This window comes from Alosa alosa, chromosome 16 (genome assembly GCF_017589495.1).
Source record: "Alosa alosa isolate M-15738 ecotype Scorff River chromosome 16, AALO_Geno_1.1, whole genome shotgun sequence".
Classification (NCBI taxonomy): domain Eukaryota; kingdom Metazoa; phylum Chordata; class Actinopteri; order Clupeiformes; family Clupeidae; genus Alosa; species Alosa alosa.
Window position 1 is genome coordinate 5,897,497 of NC_063204.1, and position 19,672 is coordinate 5,917,168.

The window sequence follows — 19,672 nt, forward strand, 5'->3', positions numbered from 1 at the left end:
TCCACATCCTCTCAAATGACTAAACTCTCTCTTTCTTTTTTTGTCTCTCTGTCTCTCTCTCTTCCATTCACAGGGCACAGCGGGCAATGATGGTCCACCAGGCCCGCCTGGCGAGAGAGTAAGTCTCTACCCACAATGCACTGTGCCTCTCTGTACCCTTAGAGCAGCAAAGCATGTGATAGCCTTTAGTGTGCGTTTGAGAGAGTGAGCTTTTCTTGTGCAGTCATGTGTGGATGACTCATCTGTGTTAGGAGCAGAGCAGAGCTAAAGTTGTGAGGGGGAAGATCTGTTATAAACCTCATCAGCCGTTTCAGCACAATCACTCTGTTGTAAAACAGTATGACAGAATCTCTTACCGGTTGCCAATGTTGTTAATATGTGGAGGTGGGGTGCAGGGTTTTGCTGTTATTTTCTCTTCTCTCTTGGTCTCTCTCTCTCTCTCTCTCACTCTCACTCTGTATTTCTCAGTGAAAACATCTCATTTGTTGCCCTTCACCTTTTGTTCTCTCACTGATGCATGGAATGCTCGATTCGTGACAAACATAGAGCTTAGAGTATTGCTTTTCTGTAGTTTTTGTGTCATTTGTATGCCATTTACATTGTGTGGTACAGACAGTAAAAACAGTGAGCATAATGAACTGTCAGCATTACTTTTTATGCTCTGTATAGAAATCTATAGCATTACACTTTGCTTAGTCACGTTTTATATGCATTATACAACTCCCTGCCAACACATAGAAACTGCATGTCTTAGTGCCTGTGAGCCAGTGCATGCTAAAGAGATGGTTATGTCAATACTGTAACATATCTGTGCATTTAGCTAAAGTCGTTTTAGGCTGCTGTGGAATTCAAATCTGCACCTGACCATCAAGGTCACAGTCTGCGCTTGAATCATGTCTGTCTGGTCCTGTTTGGAGATCAGTCATGGGCGGAATTCAAACAAAAGGATTTTGGCAGCCAAATGGCAACCCAGCCCGCCAAAGGTTCCAGTGACATCAGATATAGGTTTTCCACTTAAATTGAATGAAAGGCATTCGTGCAAGGCTAATCAGATTGTTCCCAGTCTGAGTGATGTCAGACCATGGCCCAGTCGAAGTCTGGTGTCCTGCCACTCTTTTTCTTGATTTCCGCCCAAGACAGACTGTTTACGTCCTGTATGTCCATCCCTCTCCTCACTGGTGCTGTTAGCCTGCGTAATGCAGAGCTCCACTCTTGTCAGTGGGGAGAGTGAGGGCCTCACTGATAGCATTGCCCCTCCTGGTGTCTCATTGGTTTTGCTCTGTATCCTAGGGACCTCAAGGACCCCAGGGCCCAGTTGGTTTCTCCGGACCAAAGGGCCCCCCTGTAAGTATCTTATCTTAACCCATATTTATCTGAACACATTCGACGTTTGATCTATTTTTTAATGGTTGTTTAACCTTCATTGGTCATTCATTCTTTGTTACATTATTAAACGCACATGATTGTCTGAATGATGATGATGAACGCAAACACAAGCTTCAGTGTAACCCTCCTGGTAGTAGAGAGGCATCAGAGATGAGTGCAGTGTGTGAGTGACGTCCAGGGTGTCTCTGATGACCGTGTGTGTCTGTGTGATCTATACAGGGACCACCTGGAAAGGACGGGTTGCCCGGTCACCCTGGCCAGCGCGGTGAGACGGTGAGTGATCTTCCGTGCCGCGCGTGTGCCCCCCTTGAGCTGGCACACGCGCGGGGCGGACTGTGGGCAGCGGGCTCGGGGCCGACTCTTCCCGCCGGGTGTGGGAACGTGTGGCCGACGCTTTACCCTCCAACCTCCCTCTCCGCCCACAACTTTCACACCCGGAAGGATTAGTCTCCCCAGCGAGCCGGCGATCTTTTACACCAACCCAGGGGCCCGCGTGTCTGTCAGCTCGCTCTCTACACACAAACACACACACACACACACACACTCTTTGGCTGAGAGAAAAATAGGGAGCTTTGCAGGGAAATGTCCCTAACCCGTTGGTTGTAATATTAATTGACCTGTGAGCAGCACGGAGCCAGCTGGCGGAGGAGGACCCATTTGTCTGCTTTAAAACGGTGGGAGTGGCAGTGGTGGGGAGGGGGGATAAACACCGTCACCTCATTCAGCTGCTAGTCTCATCCCAGGAGAGATGCCATTAAAAATCACAGGGCTTACACTGACACTTGGCCTGAATACACTGGCAACCGTCTGATAAGGAACTCCTCGGTGGCCCACTGGGTAGTTGTGCTGTAGCTTCCCATAATTCGCTAGCAGTGAATATGCACACAGACCGACAGACAGACAGATGTTGCGAACAAACACACTTCCAAATAGACACAACAAAAGCATGCAAAGACAAGGGCAAACACAACCAAACACAGTGCAGGTGAAAAAGAAGAGAATATAAATAATAAAAAGATATAAACATTAGTTCTTTCAGCCAATCAAAGTAACAACTCTGGGTTTGAGCTTATCTCAGGTTAAACATACTAGCATCCCAGTCCTTTCGTCGTGACTCCAGCTTGCATTTATCTTTGATTAGATTAGATTACCCTAAAGAGCCAATAAAACCTGTGTAAAAGCGTCGGTGAGCCACCACCACAGAGCTGCTTGTCATTCCCTCCTTTCTCTTCTGCACCCCCCCCCCCACACACACACACACACACACACACACCCGGCGACGCATTAGTGTAGGGCCACTCTCCCTGCCCCTTGCGGCAGCCACCATTGACATCGATAAGGAGCTTCATTAGGGCGTGTGCTACGGCAGAATTTATTACAAAGCAAAGAGCTCTCCAGGACTGTCCACCCTGTGCATTGATTGGAGCGCCGCTACGTAAACTGCCCGTCAGCACAATTCCATGCCCCTAGGCGGTTACGCTTCAGGAAGCGCTCAATGATATTTGATGACATGCCGGCCTTATTTTCATAGATGTTGATTTGACAAATAATAATGAGAGTGGTAATACAACTAATAATCATCATCATGATTACACTAACAATAGTAAGTGAGACGGAACAAGTAATAACACAAAAGGTTAGTGCTAAAATCATGACTCTGATGAAAAGAAATCCTTTACAGTAAGATGCTCAAGAGCTGGAAGAAAATTGCATAGCATCATAATCACATCTTAGTAGCCCTCACCTATTAATGTACTTCACTGCTTTGGCAAGAAGTGACTGTTTGAACCGCCACTGCTATTACTCCTCAAATTGCATGTTTTTTGTACTGTATGTTTACTGTTGTAGGGGCTATTATCGTGTCTGTGTTCTGTGCCTCTCTTTAGTGAAGTCTTTAAGTCTATTACTGCTCCCTGTCTTCCATTGATTGCTGTATTACACAGATGATTCTGTAGATTGCATGTGTGTAGTAGAGCCTTGTGAATCAGTTTGCATGAAGCCTGTAGATGCTGCCAAATGCAAGCAACACCGTAAGGATTTTTATTCCAAATTTATACATAATGACAGCTCTATTTTTTATCTTCACTGTACGTTAGTCACTATCTGATCATGTGTCTGTGCTTTTATGAGATTCTTGTTTCTTGTAGACCTATCTAATCTAATCTGTTTATAGTGTAATGGCCCTTGTGAGCTTAATGTGTCACTTGCCTGTGTAGTGTCCTTGCATTGCTAACCTTGTTATTGCAGCCAAGACTTCTTAGTTGTCACTTACGAGGATCATGTTTGCCCCTGCGGGCCATGTGATACCTCCTCTTACCACTAGGTGGTGAGGCGGTAAGTGAGAGTAAGTGAATAAATGCCTGCGAGAGGCATTTATTCCAATTTGAAATGTATTCCAAGTTGAAAGCATGAATATTCAATACAATGTTTAACATTTCAAAAGTACACAAATCCCCCCAAAAATAACAATAATCATAATAATTACATGACAATTACTTAAGTAAACAAAACATGATAATTAAAAAAATGTAAAAAAAAACCACTAATTCTTATTGAAAGAATACATCTGGATATATTTTTATCTTTCTGACATCATGTTATGTTAAACACATTATGTTTAATTGAATGCATGTGCTATGCATGTTTGCTAGTTTGGTTAGCACCACTTCTAGTAGCATGTTAGCCTGACTTTGTTTTGCCTTTATATTGTACTGAAGCTCATTCCTCAAATTTGTATCAAAGCCTAGCATTGATAGTGGTGTATGCGCTGTTCCAACAGCACTGAACAAGCTATGTTTAGGGAATCAATACGAAGTTATCATCTTATCATGACACATTCTATGAGTGACTCAATGTACTTGATATGACACTATGACTTGTGTGCTTTCTTGTTTCCATTGTCCATTTCCCATGATTTCTAAACGCTTCCTTCCCACCATCAGGGTTTCCAAGGAAAGACCGGACCACCTGGGCCTGGAGGAGTTGTGGGACCACAGGTATTTTTCTGTATGACCCTGTAAGATCCTGTGGAAATCTCCAAAACACAGAAATGTTACTGAATGACCGAGTGTGATGTTCTGATAGGGACCCACTGGAGAGACTGGACCCATCGGTGAGAGAGGACACCCTGGACCCCCAGGTCCCCCTGGAGAGCAGGGACTTCCTGGCGCTGCTGGTAAAGAGGGTGCCAAGGTAAAACATCAGCAACTACAACAACAATACAACACAGCATAGGATAGCTCACACCCTTCGTCTTCTATTCACCGGCACCAGAAAACTATCAACTAGCAGTAACTACTACCCTAAAAGAATAGAGGAGTTTGAAGTGGACTTTGTGTTTCATTCAATTTCAGTGGCATTACAAAGTCACAGCCCCCCTTTCCCTTAATAGCCATCCCCTTCCCTCCATCTATACAGTATGTGGAGATAGCCTATCAGTGCAGCTTGGACCTCTGGTCACGGGCCAATCACAGAAGGGCTAGAAGCACACACTTTTCCCTCACAACCTCTGTGACCCAGAGAAACCTCAGCTAACTTTTTTTTTTCTCCCCACATTCCCATTATTTCACTGAGTCACCACAGAGCTAGCTAGCTAATATGCTTCTGTAAAAGCCACAGGTGAGCTATTCAAAGAGCAGGCTACAGGCGTCTGAGTGAATGCAGTCACACTTCTCTCACTGTGTAATTTGGACCTCTTGTCTTCAAAGGCTCTGTTAAAATTGTTAGCCATCAAGGGCTTGGAGAGCACAGTGAGACGTGGACGTGTTCACATTGTGAACTGCTCACTTTTTTTGAATAGGACATGCTGTGATAACTAAACCCATTGTCGGAAATGTCGATTTTGAGAGAGAAAGTACAAATATCTTACAGAAGTGCACACATGTTAGATGATATGTGACAGACTGAACAAGACTTAACAAAATGTCTCAGTCGTTAGACAGAGTTAGCCGTGACAGGCTTTTACCATACTTTCTTTTGTGAGGTGTCAGATTGTGAAAATGTACAGCTTACCTATGTTGTTGCACACTGTGTCTGCACTGCAAATGTGTTTATTCCATTTTCCCTTTTCTATATTTTCTCATTATTTTCGATTCTGCTGTTTCCCTAGGGAGACCCAGGTCCCGCAGGAGCTTCTGGAAAAGATGGTCCCTCGGGTTTGAGAGGCTTCCCTGGAGAGAGAGGTCTCCCTGGAGCCGCTGTACGTACCCCTCTCTTCTTCCTCCTCCTCCTCCTCTTCCTCTTTCTCCTCCTTCTCCCTAATCCCCCGGAGTCCCCAAGACTTCCTCAGTTTACTTAGTCACACTAGGCAGTCATGCAGTGGACACCAAGCTCATTAAAACCAGTTGGGATGGATCACAGCAAGCAATCGGTGCACTCCCATGGGAGTCTGGCTGATACGGTGCATATTATCCATTTTTTTTTACAAATACTTCCAATTCCTGAGTGATTTCACTGTGTCCCTGTTGGCACGTGTACGTGTATAGTGAGTATACACCCATTGGTATGTGTTGTATGACCCATTGGCTCTCATCAAGTAACACCAACTCCATTTCTATTGTTTGACTACTAGGACATGCTGTTCAAATGAAAATATGCACATGATGAAGGTTAGAGAATGTAAACACAGAGATGTAGCCCGGGCTGGAGATTGGGCTGCGTTGGGCCTTGGGCACTGGGCACGGAGCGCTCAAGGTCAGAGCAGTACAGCCAGCCAGTGGACTGATTGTGTTCTGCTGCTGCAATTTATTGGCTCAGAGAAGCCTCCCAGTCTCATTATAGAGAGGGAGCTGTGAGCATTTGTTGGGACGTGCGCAAGTGCTGGCACACACACACACACACCCAAACATAGACACACACAAACAAACACATAAAACAGAGCCACACAAGCCAGAAATGCTCTTGGGGGATTCAGACCTCCGCTGAGGTGAAATGCTGCAATGTTCTTTATTGAAAGTGAAACTAAATTTGTGGATTTTCCCCCATAATTCACATCCAGTCCAAAATGTAATAGATTCTCTCTTGGCCCATGTTATACTTTTCAAAGTTTCATGAAAATCAGACTGTTAGTTTTTGCATAATCCTGCTTACAAACAGACTAACAAACAACCCAAAAGCATAACCTCTTTGGGGAAGGTAATAAAGAAGTCCCACACGTCCACCATCCCTCTAGCCCACACACACTAAATATATATGGAAATCTTTGTACACACTCACACACACAAACAAACACACAAACACAACACACACACACACACACACACACACACACACACACACACACACACACACACACAGAGACACCAACCACTTGGTTGTTTACTCTAGGCTCCCCTATTTTCCAATAGCCTTAATGAAAAGCAGCCAGAGGAGAAAACGCAGGCCGATAAATAGCCACTGGAGACACAGCACTCCAGCACGGCAGCAGCACTCAGCCGGCGCCTGCCCCTGGCTCGCTCCCTCCGCAGATTAATGGTGCGGAGCATGTCTAGGACACAAACATGCACACACACACACACACACACACACACACACACATGCACACGATCGGCTCCAGCCCACGGCTGACCACTGCCCACACAGTGCACAAAGTAACTGCACCCAGCGCAGCACTAGAATGAGTCCTGCAATTGGATAGAGTTAGTGATATTCAAACTCAAAAAAATCAACAGCCCCTGACCATGAATAGAAATGTCTTTCGTCTTAAACAATCTTAAAGGTTCTTTACTCTGTGTTGCCAAGAATTGGTTTAGCAATTTATGTTGATGTTGATCCAATTGATTCGGTCCCATTGATTTTATGAGAAGTGAGAGCCCCTGCTGTTGTTGTGCGTGTCCATTGGAAGTCCCGCCATGAGTTTGCTCTGTAAACTGTAGGCTAATGGGGAGATCAGTATTCATTCTCCCCCTCCATAGGATAGCGCTGTATAGTTGTTGGTCGCCAGATTAAAAGTGTACCCAGTCAGGCAGACACCCGAAAAGAAATCCCCACTTAAAGGTACCCGGAGTATGGGCTGATAGCGTCCAGCATCTGGGAGACTATGGAAAGGGGATGGGGAGGTGGTGGGTGGAGAGACATATTGCACAGAGATACTGTACAGGCGTGTGAAGTCTTAAGTCTGAAGCCATCCAGCCAACGGTCCCAAAAGTGTTAGCTTCTGGAGTTATGTGTGTTTGCTGCTGCCTCTTTTCTGATTAGCTTTGTTTTCTGCTGCGCACTCTCATCCACTTGTCTATCTCTATTTCAGGGTCCAGCTGGCTTGAAAGGAGGAGAAGGTCCACAGGGTCCACCCGGTCCAGTCGTAAGTACCCCCGTTGCCATGGTTTCGCCCTCAACTCATGTGAAATGATTGCATGTCCACTGCCGCTTTTGGCGCTCGTAGGGGTCCACTTTGGGCCCACGCCAGCCCGCGGCGCTTAGACCTAATGGGGCCATTAGCCAGCTGTTTTGGCAGGCGAGGGCCGGACGGCGCGGCGCAGCGCCGAGGGCCGAGAGGAAGCGTGGGCAGACCCCGCCGTCCACGTCAGGCACCCCGCAGTCTCACCGTAGCTGACCACTCCCCACCTCCAACGCCCGCTTGGAGGTCCAGTTTGCACCCCGCAGCGTGAACATCTGCCCTCACGACGCACAGCATCCGGCACTAGGGGGCAGCTGCAATCTATTCCCAGAAGAGAGCAGAAGTTGGAGCTCGCGCCTCCACACCTAGGGGTTTCCCTAGCTGATAGATTCGGGGGTCTGGCTTCATAATTACCCCCCGAGCTTCAGGGAGCTGCCAAGTTCGATTAAACACAACAGAGGCAGAGCCCAGCTGTCTTTATGGCCCCTTTTTTTCTGGATTAAAATGACATTCTTCTCCTCCTCTGTGTGGATTACTCTTTCCTACGGACAGCAGATAAGTACAGTGGTGCCTCTCAGTAATTGTTCTTTGGTGAAGCTTGACAGCGTTAGCGGAGAGATTAGTTTGGATGGGCCAAGAGTCATCATGGCAGAGACCCCATTGAAATTCAGCAGGATTTGTCATGCCTATTTGCATTTGGGTGAAGATGCTGTGACTTTATAAATGGAACCCCATGCGTGTAAAGAGATAGGCAGTGAGACAGAGTAAGGGAGAGAGGGAGATAGATTGATAGAGAGAGAGGCAGAGAAAGCATACTGTGCCGCACACCTTATTCATCATTGTGTTTTTTGATCACTTGCTCATATCTGCTAGTTCATATCACTCCCTGCTTCTCGTTAGGGGTGGGGGTAGGTGAGGCCATCTCTGAGAAACAACCCCCCCTGCTGTCTGTTAATGGTACTCTTGATAAGTACATCACATATGACACACACACACATGCACACACGCACACACACACACACACACACACACACTCACACACACACACACACACACGCACACACACACAGTCATATGCACATGCATGCTCACACTCCCAAAGACAGACTCATGCCACCCACGCCCGTGGTAACAGATCCTTAACACGGCACAGCAGCCGCCACACTCATCAGACATGAACTAACGATCTCGTCACCCAGCTTCCCTCCCACTCCCCCGTTGCCAAGTGCCCAGAAGGGCTCCTCTGGAGAGGTTGAGCTGACACCTGTGCAATCATGGCTGGCCTCAGGGTTAGATTAAGGCTGCCTGCAGGGCCCACTCAAGGCAGTGAGAGGCTGCACATCCGTCTCCTTATGCCTGTTACACGGGGCTTAACTGTGCCCATGAGTGCTGAGTGATGACCTGAAGGCCCCACGATTCCGCACAATGCCGTAAGAGAAGAGGAGAGAAGAGGAGAGGAGAAGGGGAAGTACCAGGAGGAGAACAACAGACTGGGCATCTTGTCTCTAATACAAGATCCTTTCACATGAAGTGCCTCTGTTTCACAATCACATTGAAATGTCCTCAAAAAATGAGAAATGATGATGTCCTTGAAAAATGACTAATAATTCCTTGTGTCATTAGTATTATTATGCACTCATTCATATGTAAAGATGTTGTATGGGAACACATAATTGCTCTTATTGTGTATAAACATACCAACCCCTCAGCACTGTCTTGGACGTCACAACGAATCTGTAGAGAGCATGCTACCCTCAGTTTAGCCCTTGATTATAGCACTTCTCAAACACCATACACAGAATTATCATGTAAATAGACCTGTGTCACTGACACATGTGTTTGTCTCTGCTGCGTCTGTAGGGCTCACCAGGAGAGAGAGGAGCTGCTGGACCAGCTGGCCCCATCGGCCTGTCTGGACGCTCAGGTCCTCAGGGACCCCCAGGCCCCGCTGGAGAGAAGGGTGCACCAGTGAGTGACGGACACCACTCTATCAGCTATCGCAGTCAAATCGGATCCCATCTCATAAAGCTTTTTTTACTGCATGATTCAGCTATTTGCTAAAGTAGGAAAGAAAAGGTTAACTAAAATAGGCACTTGGACACAGAACTTGTAAACACAAAGGTTTGTTTTTGTGTAAGATGCCACCACTATAATTATCTAGCCATGTCAGTAGCTCAGGTATCTTAATATACAACAGTGTTACAACTGAGTCATAATGGCACTGACGGTGTGGCGTTTGGTGTTTTCTCACAGGGAGAGAAAGGACCGTCCGGCCCAGCTGGTCGTGATGGTGTCCAGGGCCCGGTCGGTCTTCCAGGACCTGCTGGACCTCAGGGACCCCCCGGAGAGGACGGAGACAAGGTCAGTTTGCCCTCCGCTGTCCTGGACGAATACTAGTGGCAAGAAACTGGACCAAAATGGCTGCTGTTTTGCTGTTTTAATGCTGCCACCATCAGTCAGCAGCCTGGCTGGCCCAGGCTTAGAAAAAGATGGGACCAGTCATCAATCCTCATCATCATCTCCACACCCCTGCCATCTGCACGGCAGATCTGTCTCTTGCCTCTCCTCTTATGCACATCCATCATCATTCCCAAAGTAGCCCCAACTGATAATTATGGTCTAAACATGAAATTATTCATTAATTTATTGTCTGTGCCATGTATTTCTAAAGCATATTTCCAGATATTGTAATTTATCATTGCACCAACTGTCTTTGCATCGATAATCTGTTCAGGGCACTAAGCACACTGTCCAAAGATTATGTAAAGATGTTGATTAATCGTTTTAGATCTAAGTGGTATTAATTTAATGTATTTTAGCTCTGTACCTACTGTTGCATACATTGTACTTGATAATGTGACACTTGTCTATGATACAGACAATTATCTCTTTTGTACTTTTGTAAAACAAAAAGCATGCATTAGTATACATAAAAGTATAAAATACCTGTTTGTGCTTCCTGCCTTTCAAAAAAATATTTAGCTTTTGTGGGGGGGTAACAGCACTGGATGTTGAAAGGGCAGTTGTGACACATTTGTTTGTGTGCTCCAGGGAGAAGTTGGTGAACCAGGACAGAAGGGAAGCAAAGCAGACAAAGGTGAACAGGTAAGCACACATTCTCTTCTCTCTAGCCATGCTCTCCTGAGTCAAGTCAAGACTCTGGAAGATAGAATGACCTCTTACTCTCGTCAGATCATGTACATGAGCCTCTTATAAGAACATCCTTTCTCTGTCCCCTAGGGTCCTCCCGGGCCAGCTGGTCTGCAGGGTCCTATCGGCGCTCCTGGACCTGCTGTGAGTATTGACACGCGTCACGGACACGCTCTTGTCTGCTCGTCTTGTGTCTCTCGCTTCTCAAAGGCTTTCTGTTGGACACAAGTCTGCAAGTGGTCAACTCTGTTCTGTCCCTCACCTCACCTCACAGGGTGGTGATGGAGAACCTGGTCCCCGAGGACAGCAGGGCATGTTCGGTCAGAAGGGAGACGAGGGATCCAGAGGATTCCCCGGACCCCCTGGTCCCATCGGCCTGCAGGTGAGTCATTGCCCACTGTTGCCCATCTCCACATCACTGCTCTATTCGCCAGCCTTCCAAACAATAGCCCGATATGAATAGCAGCATATCACTAGCATAGCATAACACTAATCAACTCATCACAGACCAGATGATTATAAAGCCTCTATGCAGCCACGTGCTCTGTATTCAAAGACTGTTTGAAGGTAAGATCCACAGGGGTGCTGCTTGGCCTTTCCATATAGTGTTGCGTGTTGCCCCTCCGTTGAACCAGCATAATCAAAGAGCTGTTGACAGCTCCAGTGAAACGCTCGTGCAGAGAGCAAAAACAACAGAAGAGCTAGATCTGTGCGTGGAGCAGCTCTCTCCCCTAGACACCCGCTGAGACGATGGGAGCCACGCACCCGGGCCATGCCCGGGCCTGATCTGGCACAGCGCCGGCGGCGAACTGGGTCAGATAGGCGGAAGGAGGACGGGTACAGAGGACGATCCGACCGCCTGTGCTGCCGGCTTTTGTGACTAAAATAATGTGGAAGTCATCAAAGGTGAAGTGCACGCAACAAGAGACAAACAGAAGGGAAGCGCTGCTACAACACCACCCACTAATAGTTGGCTCTCGAAATATAAGCAGCACAACTCCTCCGTGCTCGATTCCTCCCTCCTCCTGATGAGCGGGGCCTTCTCCTATTCCAGCTTTAATGAATTATCCCCTCAGTCCACTGGAAGGGACATTGTCAGCATAATGGAGTTACTCGGACTGGCGCCTGGTGCTAGCCCACTAAAGCGCTCGCAAATGTGCTAGTCATTGGACTCCACTGCACTTTAATTGGGCGTAATGCACTTTTGATGTTATTAATCCCGTCCACTGACCTCATCCCGAAGATCATTCCACCCCGGCAATGCTCTATCTTTCTCTCTCTGTCTCTCTTCCTCTCTTTCTCTCTCTGTCTCCCTCTATATCTGCGCCGCATAATAACTGTCGCCACTAATGACCTTTGACTGAGAGAGAGTAGTTGCAGTGGTACAGAGAAACGTCTCGCGCCAAAAGCCACAGGCATCTGCATTCGCGTGTGTGTACGGGCGCCAGCTCTGCGCTCGCCAGAGACGCGCCCGGGCTATTTGCCGTGCAAATAGCAGCCAAGGATTGGACCTTTTGATGTCCTTGTGGCGACCCAGCGGCTCCGGGTGATGAAGTCTGGGCCCCTTTGAATTGTGACTCTGAAATAGATATAGATATAACTCATACATGCAAGGAGGTTTGGATGCAGGCGAACCAAATGGAGGGAAGGATTCGAGAATTGATAGCGCATCCACATCAGATGAGTCTCACAGAGGGCAAGTGATGAAATATATAAATGCTAAAATGAATCGGTTTATTGCTGAGGGTGGGTGGAGGGGGCAGTGGCATTTTACTGCCCCCATACCAACACGATCATTTCCCCCATGCCTATTCTCCCACGTGCCTGTTTGGATCGGGCAGATAATCACCGCCGAGTTGAAGAGACGAACACACTGAGGCGTGTGCATAAAACTGAATTGCCCATTAATTACCCTCCCAATTGCTATCAACCTCCAATTTGCACAGCAGCATGGGAAAGAAATGTGAGTCGTTCAACAGAAGAGATTGGAGGGTGGAGTTGGGAGGGGTGGGGGGGGGGTGGTTGGTAGAAAGTGAGAAGACAAAAGGGCATCACGTGCATGCAGCATGCACCTCTAAAACCGCCGGCCGTTAACGCCGCGCCCCTACGGTGTGAAACAGATTTCGGCTGATTTGCATAAGTGCCATTTCACCACAGGACGGCTGTTAAGGTGTCACGGTGCAGTGCTATCCGCAGGGTGGGCCCCCGGAATGGCCCGGAACGAACAATCCACTCTCTCCACTCCTCTTCCCCTCTCAATCCCCAGCAATGGCGCTCAGCAGTGGGGAGATGAGGGGAGAATGCCCCCTCTGTAATGACCCCAATGGGCCCAGAGGAGGAGGAGGGAGGAGGAACAGCGTGCCTCCTTTGGGCTGCTGTATCTCTGGCAGGAAAATCATCTAGCAACGCTGATGGCCTTTTTTTCCCTCTAACTGTTCCCTCCATTTTCCGTGGGCATTTTTTGGTCTCTGCCTTCCCCCCCATCTGGAGAAATGGAGGTGCAGGCAAGCCTACTGTCCTTCAGTGGCTGCATCAAAATCCATTTTCTTTTTCTATTTGCCATTAACCTCCCTGCCACGTCGAACAAAAGGAACCATTTGATAGATAAATGTTGAACCCACCCTGTGCATCTTCTGAGAGCCATACTGTGCCCATGGACAGGATGTAAATCAGTGCCTTTCAAACTAATGCATTAATGACCTATCTACGTCATGGCAAGCAACTCTATTATTATTCCTTCATTTTATTTATTGCATAAATTGAGGATCTTTATATAGTTCTGCTCTGTTGGAAGGGAAGGAGCTCACTGTGTGTTTTAAGCTGCAGCATCCTTATATGTAAATGATATCTCTCTAATGTGACTCTGCATCTTCTAAAGTTATTAGTGGAATTATAGCTTGACTGCTGCAGATGCCTGCGTGTGTACAGTTTGTTCACTCTGTGACGTCCTTTTACTTATCACCCATGAACGCTCTCCTTTAATTCCCTCTACACTTTATAATGGGACCACACTCAGTTCCATCCACTCCAGCACATTACTCTGACGACAGGAGAGCGGCCGGTAAATGCTTTTTCTCTGTTTCCTTTCAGGGTCTTCCTGGACCACCAGGCGAGAAGGGAGAGAACGGAGACGTGGGTCCAATGGTGAGTCATCTGATCCCGCATGTGTCATTAGGAGGACCCAGCTGTGCTGGAGAGAAACAAAGCAAAATGCATGCATCATTCGGAAGCAGTTGTAGACCATTATTGTAGAGATCGTTCTGACATGCTCGCCTCCCTCCTCTCCCTCTCTCTAAACAGGGTCCTCCCGGACCCCCTGGTCCCAGAGGTCCTCAAGGTCCAAGTGGTGCTGATGTAAGTGAATCCTCCATCTGTATATTTTGTCTTGCACACAAACCTGATTTTCATAAGACAAAAGTGATAACTTGTGATATCCTGACCGTTGCCTTGTTTTCCTCACTGGCAGGGTGCCCAAGGTCCTCCTGGCGGTGTTGGTGGCATGGGTCCTGTGGGAGAAAAGGTAAGAGCCTGTGCCCCTGCCTCCTCGTTGGGCACCAACTCACAACAACTCAGCTCCCCAATCTCTCCCCCACCCCTCTCCTGGCGCATTCCATTTTGGGGGAGCCAGCCATTTTGTCTGAATTAGTACCCAGACACCATTAATGTCCCTTTTACAACAGCTCCAACACCTACCCCCTGTCCATTTTTACGGCCGTTTGGCCTCTGTCCCAATGCTATCAATATTTAATGCAGCGCCTGGCTGGCAAAATGGCCTGAGAATATGAAACATGGAAGGCCATCCCTACCACATCCAGACCGGCCAGCATAGCAAAACTGTCAGCCCATAACGCTGTCACGGGCTCACCTCAGTATGCAAGCACACACAGGCTAATAAAGCCCATGTTTATGGCCGCATTAATCATGATTTGAGTCCGGCTAATGTTTTTACAGACTGTGTGACAGGAATGACAGTTCTAACCTGTGCTGTGTGTGTGTGTGTGTGTGTGCGTGTGTGTTTGTGTGTGTGTGTGTGCGTGTGTGTTTGCGTGTGTGCGTGTGTGTGTGTTTGTTTGTGTGTGTGTGTGTGTGTGTGTGTGTGTGTGACGCTCGGCAGGGAGAGCAAGGAGAGGCTGGCAATCCTGGACCTGCTGGAGAGCCTGGAACTGGAGTAAGTTTGTCTTCTCCCCTACTACCCTACCCCCTGCTTGTGTGGGGGTGTTTCAGCACCCATTCTCTGTGTTCCGGTGTGTGTCTTCTCCCCTATCTGCTGCTTGTGTGGGGGTGTTTCAGCACCTATTCTCTGTGTTCCGGTGTGTGTCTTTGTGAGACATTTCCATGTTCTGGGAGATTGACGTATGTATGTCGTTAGTATTTATTTTAATATATGATATTCCCCACTCAGTATGTGCATGTGTACATGTATGTGTGCGTGGGAGAGAGAGTCTGGCCATGTGTTTTTCTGTGTTTGTAAAAAATTGATTGAGACATCCAGCTAAAAGCCTCTCTCTCCCTGAGTTCTCCCATCTGCCCATGATGATGCCCCATCATAGCCCTCTCTCCTAACGCCACCTCCAAATTGCCGATGCCCTTAAATGGCAGCCAAATTAAATCAATTACCAGACCCTCCAAAGATCATTACTGGCAACCCCCATGGACTGTTGTGTCACTAAGACAACCGACGCAATCAACAGGACTCCACTTAGAATACTTGAATACTTTAGCAGGCGAATTCCTGCTTGTTAGAGGCAAAGGATTACACAGGCCAAAGAGTTTAAAAGAGAATATGAGCTACTAATCTACCACTAATCAGTCCACTATCCCCTTGCTTAACTAAGATTTGTAGATGTTTGGGTGGGCACTTAGTTGTTCCTGTTATCTGGACTTTAGAGACTTAGTGGTGGCCTGTCATCTCACATTGACGAGTTGTCTGCCTCCCAAACATCAAAGCTCTCAGGGAGACACAACAGATCGAAGGCAGGGCTGATCAATGTCGACAGGTTCTATATCTCCAGAGCACCCTTCCATTAGTAATTAAAGCATCGTGTCAGTGAGGTAAATAGTAGTCATCTCTGTCATTTTTAAGAGATCATACTAGACAGAGAATGCCGGTTTCATCAGAAAATCTGATGGGTGGACTTGACTGGAAGTGGGTCCGTAAAGAAAAGGCCATCGGCAAAGCAGACCCCTGACTCAGGAGAGTCGTCATCGTTATCGCTATCGCTCCCTTCCCCGAACATACGTCACCGCAATCGGACACTGTTGCCACCTGACCTGGGATCAGTTATTGTGACTGCTGGGTGGAAAAGCCATAACACCCCATTACCCTTTTAGTTCTGCTGACTGAGCATGCACGTTCCTTTGCCTCCCTCAGGGTCCTAAAGGCGAGCGAGGAGAGAAGGGAGAGGCCGGACCCCCAGGTGCTGCTGGACCTCCCGGCGCCAAGGGACCCCCTGGAGATGATGGCCCCAAGGGTAACCCTGTGAGTGAACCAGCACTGGCTATTTGCCACACATACCTATAGACCCTTTCAACAATAAAAACAAAAACAATGCTTGAACGTTCTATTTGGTTCCCAATCTACTTCCTCTGCATTAAGATAACATATGGAATGTTAAAACAGAAGCCTTGTGGGGCCAACTAGGATGCTGATAATGGAACTCTCTTGAAAGGGTCTAGGCTAATTGGTACAGTGTACTGGTAATAGCTCCATGTACAGTAGTAGCTGAAGCACAATAACAATGCACTGTAATAAATCATACACAAATCGGAGCAGCAGAGCATCAGTGAGCATCATGCTCTAACGGAGTCACCAAGGCTCTGTCAGATGGGATGCTGAAAGGCCCCTTTATTATGGTAATGCTCACTGCAGCACTGGGGCTTTTGCTCTCCGCACCAGTTTTTAGCGACCATGAATTTATTCAGAGAACATTTCTACTGAGACGTTTCCTTGTAAGAGCTGGGTGTTATGAGTTTTACCTTCTTCTTTGCTTGTTGCTAGGGACCTGTTGGCTTCCCCGGAGACCCCGGTCCTCCTGGTGAGCCTGGCGTTGCTGTAAGTACAAAAGATGTGTGCCGACTCTTGCGTCACTCATTTAGCATGTTTAAACTAGCTGCTGTGGATACGGTGAGGCTAAGATACACATTCAACTCATAGTATTTCTTTTTCCTGGTTTTCAGGGTACGGATGGAGGACCAGGAGAGAAGGGAGATGATGGAGAACCCGGTCAAGCTGTGAGTACACACAAACCCAAACGCAAACATTGCTAATGCTGCCGTGCGTTCTTTTTAAGGTCCACTAATGTACGCTTTTAGTAGGCACTACTACGCAGTATTCTGAGCAGCTACTCACATTCCCACAGGTTCATTTGATTTGTTTCAGACTCTGGGAATGTTCATCTACCACACAGTGGAGGGACTGTATTTGTACTGTTTACAGAGTAAAAAGATTACGTTTATATCATCAAACATTCTAAATGTAATACTAACAATATAACTATCCAAGAACAGCTTCTTTAACTTTACATTTCATGCAAGCATCGAGATAAGGAAAACTGTTGTGTGTCCCTTGCACTCTCAGCTTTCTGTGTTTGTTGTGTTATCTCACTGCTTATTGAGCAGGAGGGGAAATAATAGAGAGGCTTGAGTTGCTTCCTATCCACCATTTAAATTGAAGTGTCACGAATGTGGTTTAGCTTTCTAAATAAAACCCCAACTTTGAAGGGGAAAACTGCCGACTTTTATTTACTGATTAACGGTAGATGATTTTTATATGACACACCCGAGCAGCTTTGCAAATTTCTGTCTGTTCCCTTATTTTGTCTGTACTGTCTCTGGGCGTTCTTCAAACATTTGCAATATGCAAAGCCCAAATTTGTTTTGATTGCTTTCAATTAACTCCTAGATAATGAGATGAGACTGGCATAGAGAAGCCACAGCAGCGGCAGTGGCAGTAAAAGGCCTTTAGAGCAGAGTTTCTGATGCCGCCCAGTCAAGTTTGACTTTTTAATCAGCTCCTTCTGTTGATTTTGCCCGATTCTTCATCTAGAGCTAATTTTCCATAAGCAACAGTGAAGGAAATGATGTATTAATCGCTGTCATGACAAATAAAGCTTCAAAGATCGAACTCTCCTCCATTTAAGTTTTGCGGAGATGGAGTTTAGTTTAGTTGGCCTGTTGTTTGTCTTCTGGTAACTTCTACCGTCCACTCACATTATCTGCCTTTGTGTGTCCTCTGCGCTTTAGGGTCCCCCTGGCCCCTCTGGAGAATCTGGCCCACCAGGACCTCCCGGAAAAAGAGTAAGTGTATATTTTGCATCATCGTTATCTTCATCGTCCTCTAAAACATCATCACTGTCCACCACCCAAGATGGAAAGCGTATGGATAACACAAAGTATGTATGATACCTTGTAGTCAAAAGAAGGCATCGTGTCTAGGCCTCATAGGCTTCAAAGCACACACATGCACACTTGTCTACCTAAACTTAACATTTCCATCCTCATCAGAGAAAACCATAGGGGACAGGATCTATCATACCAGACCATACTAGAAAGCCATTCCATCCATGGAGTCGTAAACCCTAAGCCCCCTCATTAAGTAGGCGAAAGTAGCTCTCATCTGAGATCCAGCTGGTCATCGAGCCACAAAAAAAGAAAAAAAAAGAAAACAGAAATGAAGACATCTCGCAGGCCCTGTTGAGAAACTGATGTCTGGTATTTATTCTTTTAGGTGTGAAATTGAAAAGGCGTTAAATTGACGAAGAGGCGTCGCTCTCTGCCTGAAAACTCATTTCCCCGTTCCTGTGGCGCTGGGGCTCCCTCGGAGTCAGACACAGATATCACTCTTGACACCATATTGATCAGTGCAGACTGAGTGACAGAAATGGAAATGTGTGAAAAAAGAGGAGTGGGAGGAGAGAGAGGGATAAAGAGAAATATATAGAGACAGAGAGAGGTGAGAGAAAGTTGTCGTTTGTTTGATTTGAGATAGCTGCCCAAAGGGCTCTTCGGCAGAGGTGAGGTTTATGAATAACAATAGCGTTTCTCTTTGTTGTTGGCGCGGCCATCCTTATTTGATGCGCGCCTGGATACGCTGCAAAGAGAGCTATTTCCCAAATGAATGTGTTCTCCCCAAGTGAATAGGAATTCCAAGATGAATGCTCTGTTGCATTCTTCAATACACCTACTACAAATTACAAAGTGGATTGTGTATGTATTTCTTATCTGTAGTCCAGTTTCATTATAATATAAAAAATATCATGCTGTGTTTATTTACTTTTTAAAATGAAGCAAGCTTTAAATCAGTTACATTTCTAAAACTTAATGCATGGCTGTGCCTGGAGTAGTTCCCCAATCAAACTTAGTCAGGTCTGCAGAATGGCAGAGTGGCCAACGTCATGAATATACTGAGCTATTCATATGTGTTCTGTGTGCTGTTAGACTAAACTGGTGTTGGTTTCTCACTCTCACTACTGAATGTGATGGAAAACATTAGCTTCAAAGCAGATTGCTATTTATGAGCTCGTGCTGAACGAAGGGAGCAAATCATGAAGAAAAAAAAAACCCGGTGCAGCGTTCAAGCAGATATAGAGCAGTTTCTAATGGCAAAGGGATTATTCCAGGGAAAGTGCTTCTTCATCAGCAACAGTATTTACTTCAAGGAGAGAAAAAAATAGAAAGAACAGGAGAATAAAGCAGCGTCTGATTTCTGCAGGCCCCTTGCCATTTGCTCCTCGGAATTTGTAATGGCCACACTGCCGTTGTTTTGTGTAAAATGCTAGGTGTTTTCGCTGTGTCAGCGTTTTG

General features: G+C 46.7%; 1 protein-coding gene across 3 annotated transcripts in view; it reads left to right on the forward strand.

The window, feature by feature from the left end:
* The window catches only part of col11a1a (collagen, type XI, alpha 1a), an 83,961-nt gene that overhangs the window by 52,591 nt on the left and 11,698 nt on the right, over positions 1-19,672 (forward strand). For all 3 annotated transcript variants that reach the window (XM_048266017.1, XM_048266018.1, XM_048266019.1), the window contains 20 exons: positions 74-118; positions 1,291-1,344; positions 1,606-1,659; positions 4,329-4,382; positions 4,471-4,578; positions 5,495-5,584; positions 7,631-7,684; positions 9,581-9,688; positions 9,974-10,081; positions 10,772-10,825; positions 10,961-11,014; positions 11,145-11,252; positions 13,961-14,014; positions 14,171-14,224; positions 14,337-14,390; positions 14,985-15,038; positions 16,242-16,349; positions 16,869-16,922; positions 17,048-17,101; positions 18,113-18,166. In XM_048266017.1, coding sequence (XP_048121974.1) covers positions 74-118; positions 1,291-1,344; positions 1,606-1,659; positions 4,329-4,382; positions 4,471-4,578; positions 5,495-5,584; positions 7,631-7,684; positions 9,581-9,688; positions 9,974-10,081; positions 10,772-10,825; positions 10,961-11,014; positions 11,145-11,252; positions 13,961-14,014; positions 14,171-14,224; positions 14,337-14,390; positions 14,985-15,038; positions 16,242-16,349; positions 16,869-16,922; positions 17,048-17,101; positions 18,113-18,166 — 1,377 coding nt within the window. The remainder of the gene's footprint in view (positions 1-73; positions 119-1,290; positions 1,345-1,605; positions 1,660-4,328; positions 4,383-4,470; positions 4,579-5,494; positions 5,585-7,630; positions 7,685-9,580; positions 9,689-9,973; positions 10,082-10,771; positions 10,826-10,960; positions 11,015-11,144; positions 11,253-13,960; positions 14,015-14,170; positions 14,225-14,336; positions 14,391-14,984; positions 15,039-16,241; positions 16,350-16,868; positions 16,923-17,047; positions 17,102-18,112; positions 18,167-19,672) is intronic.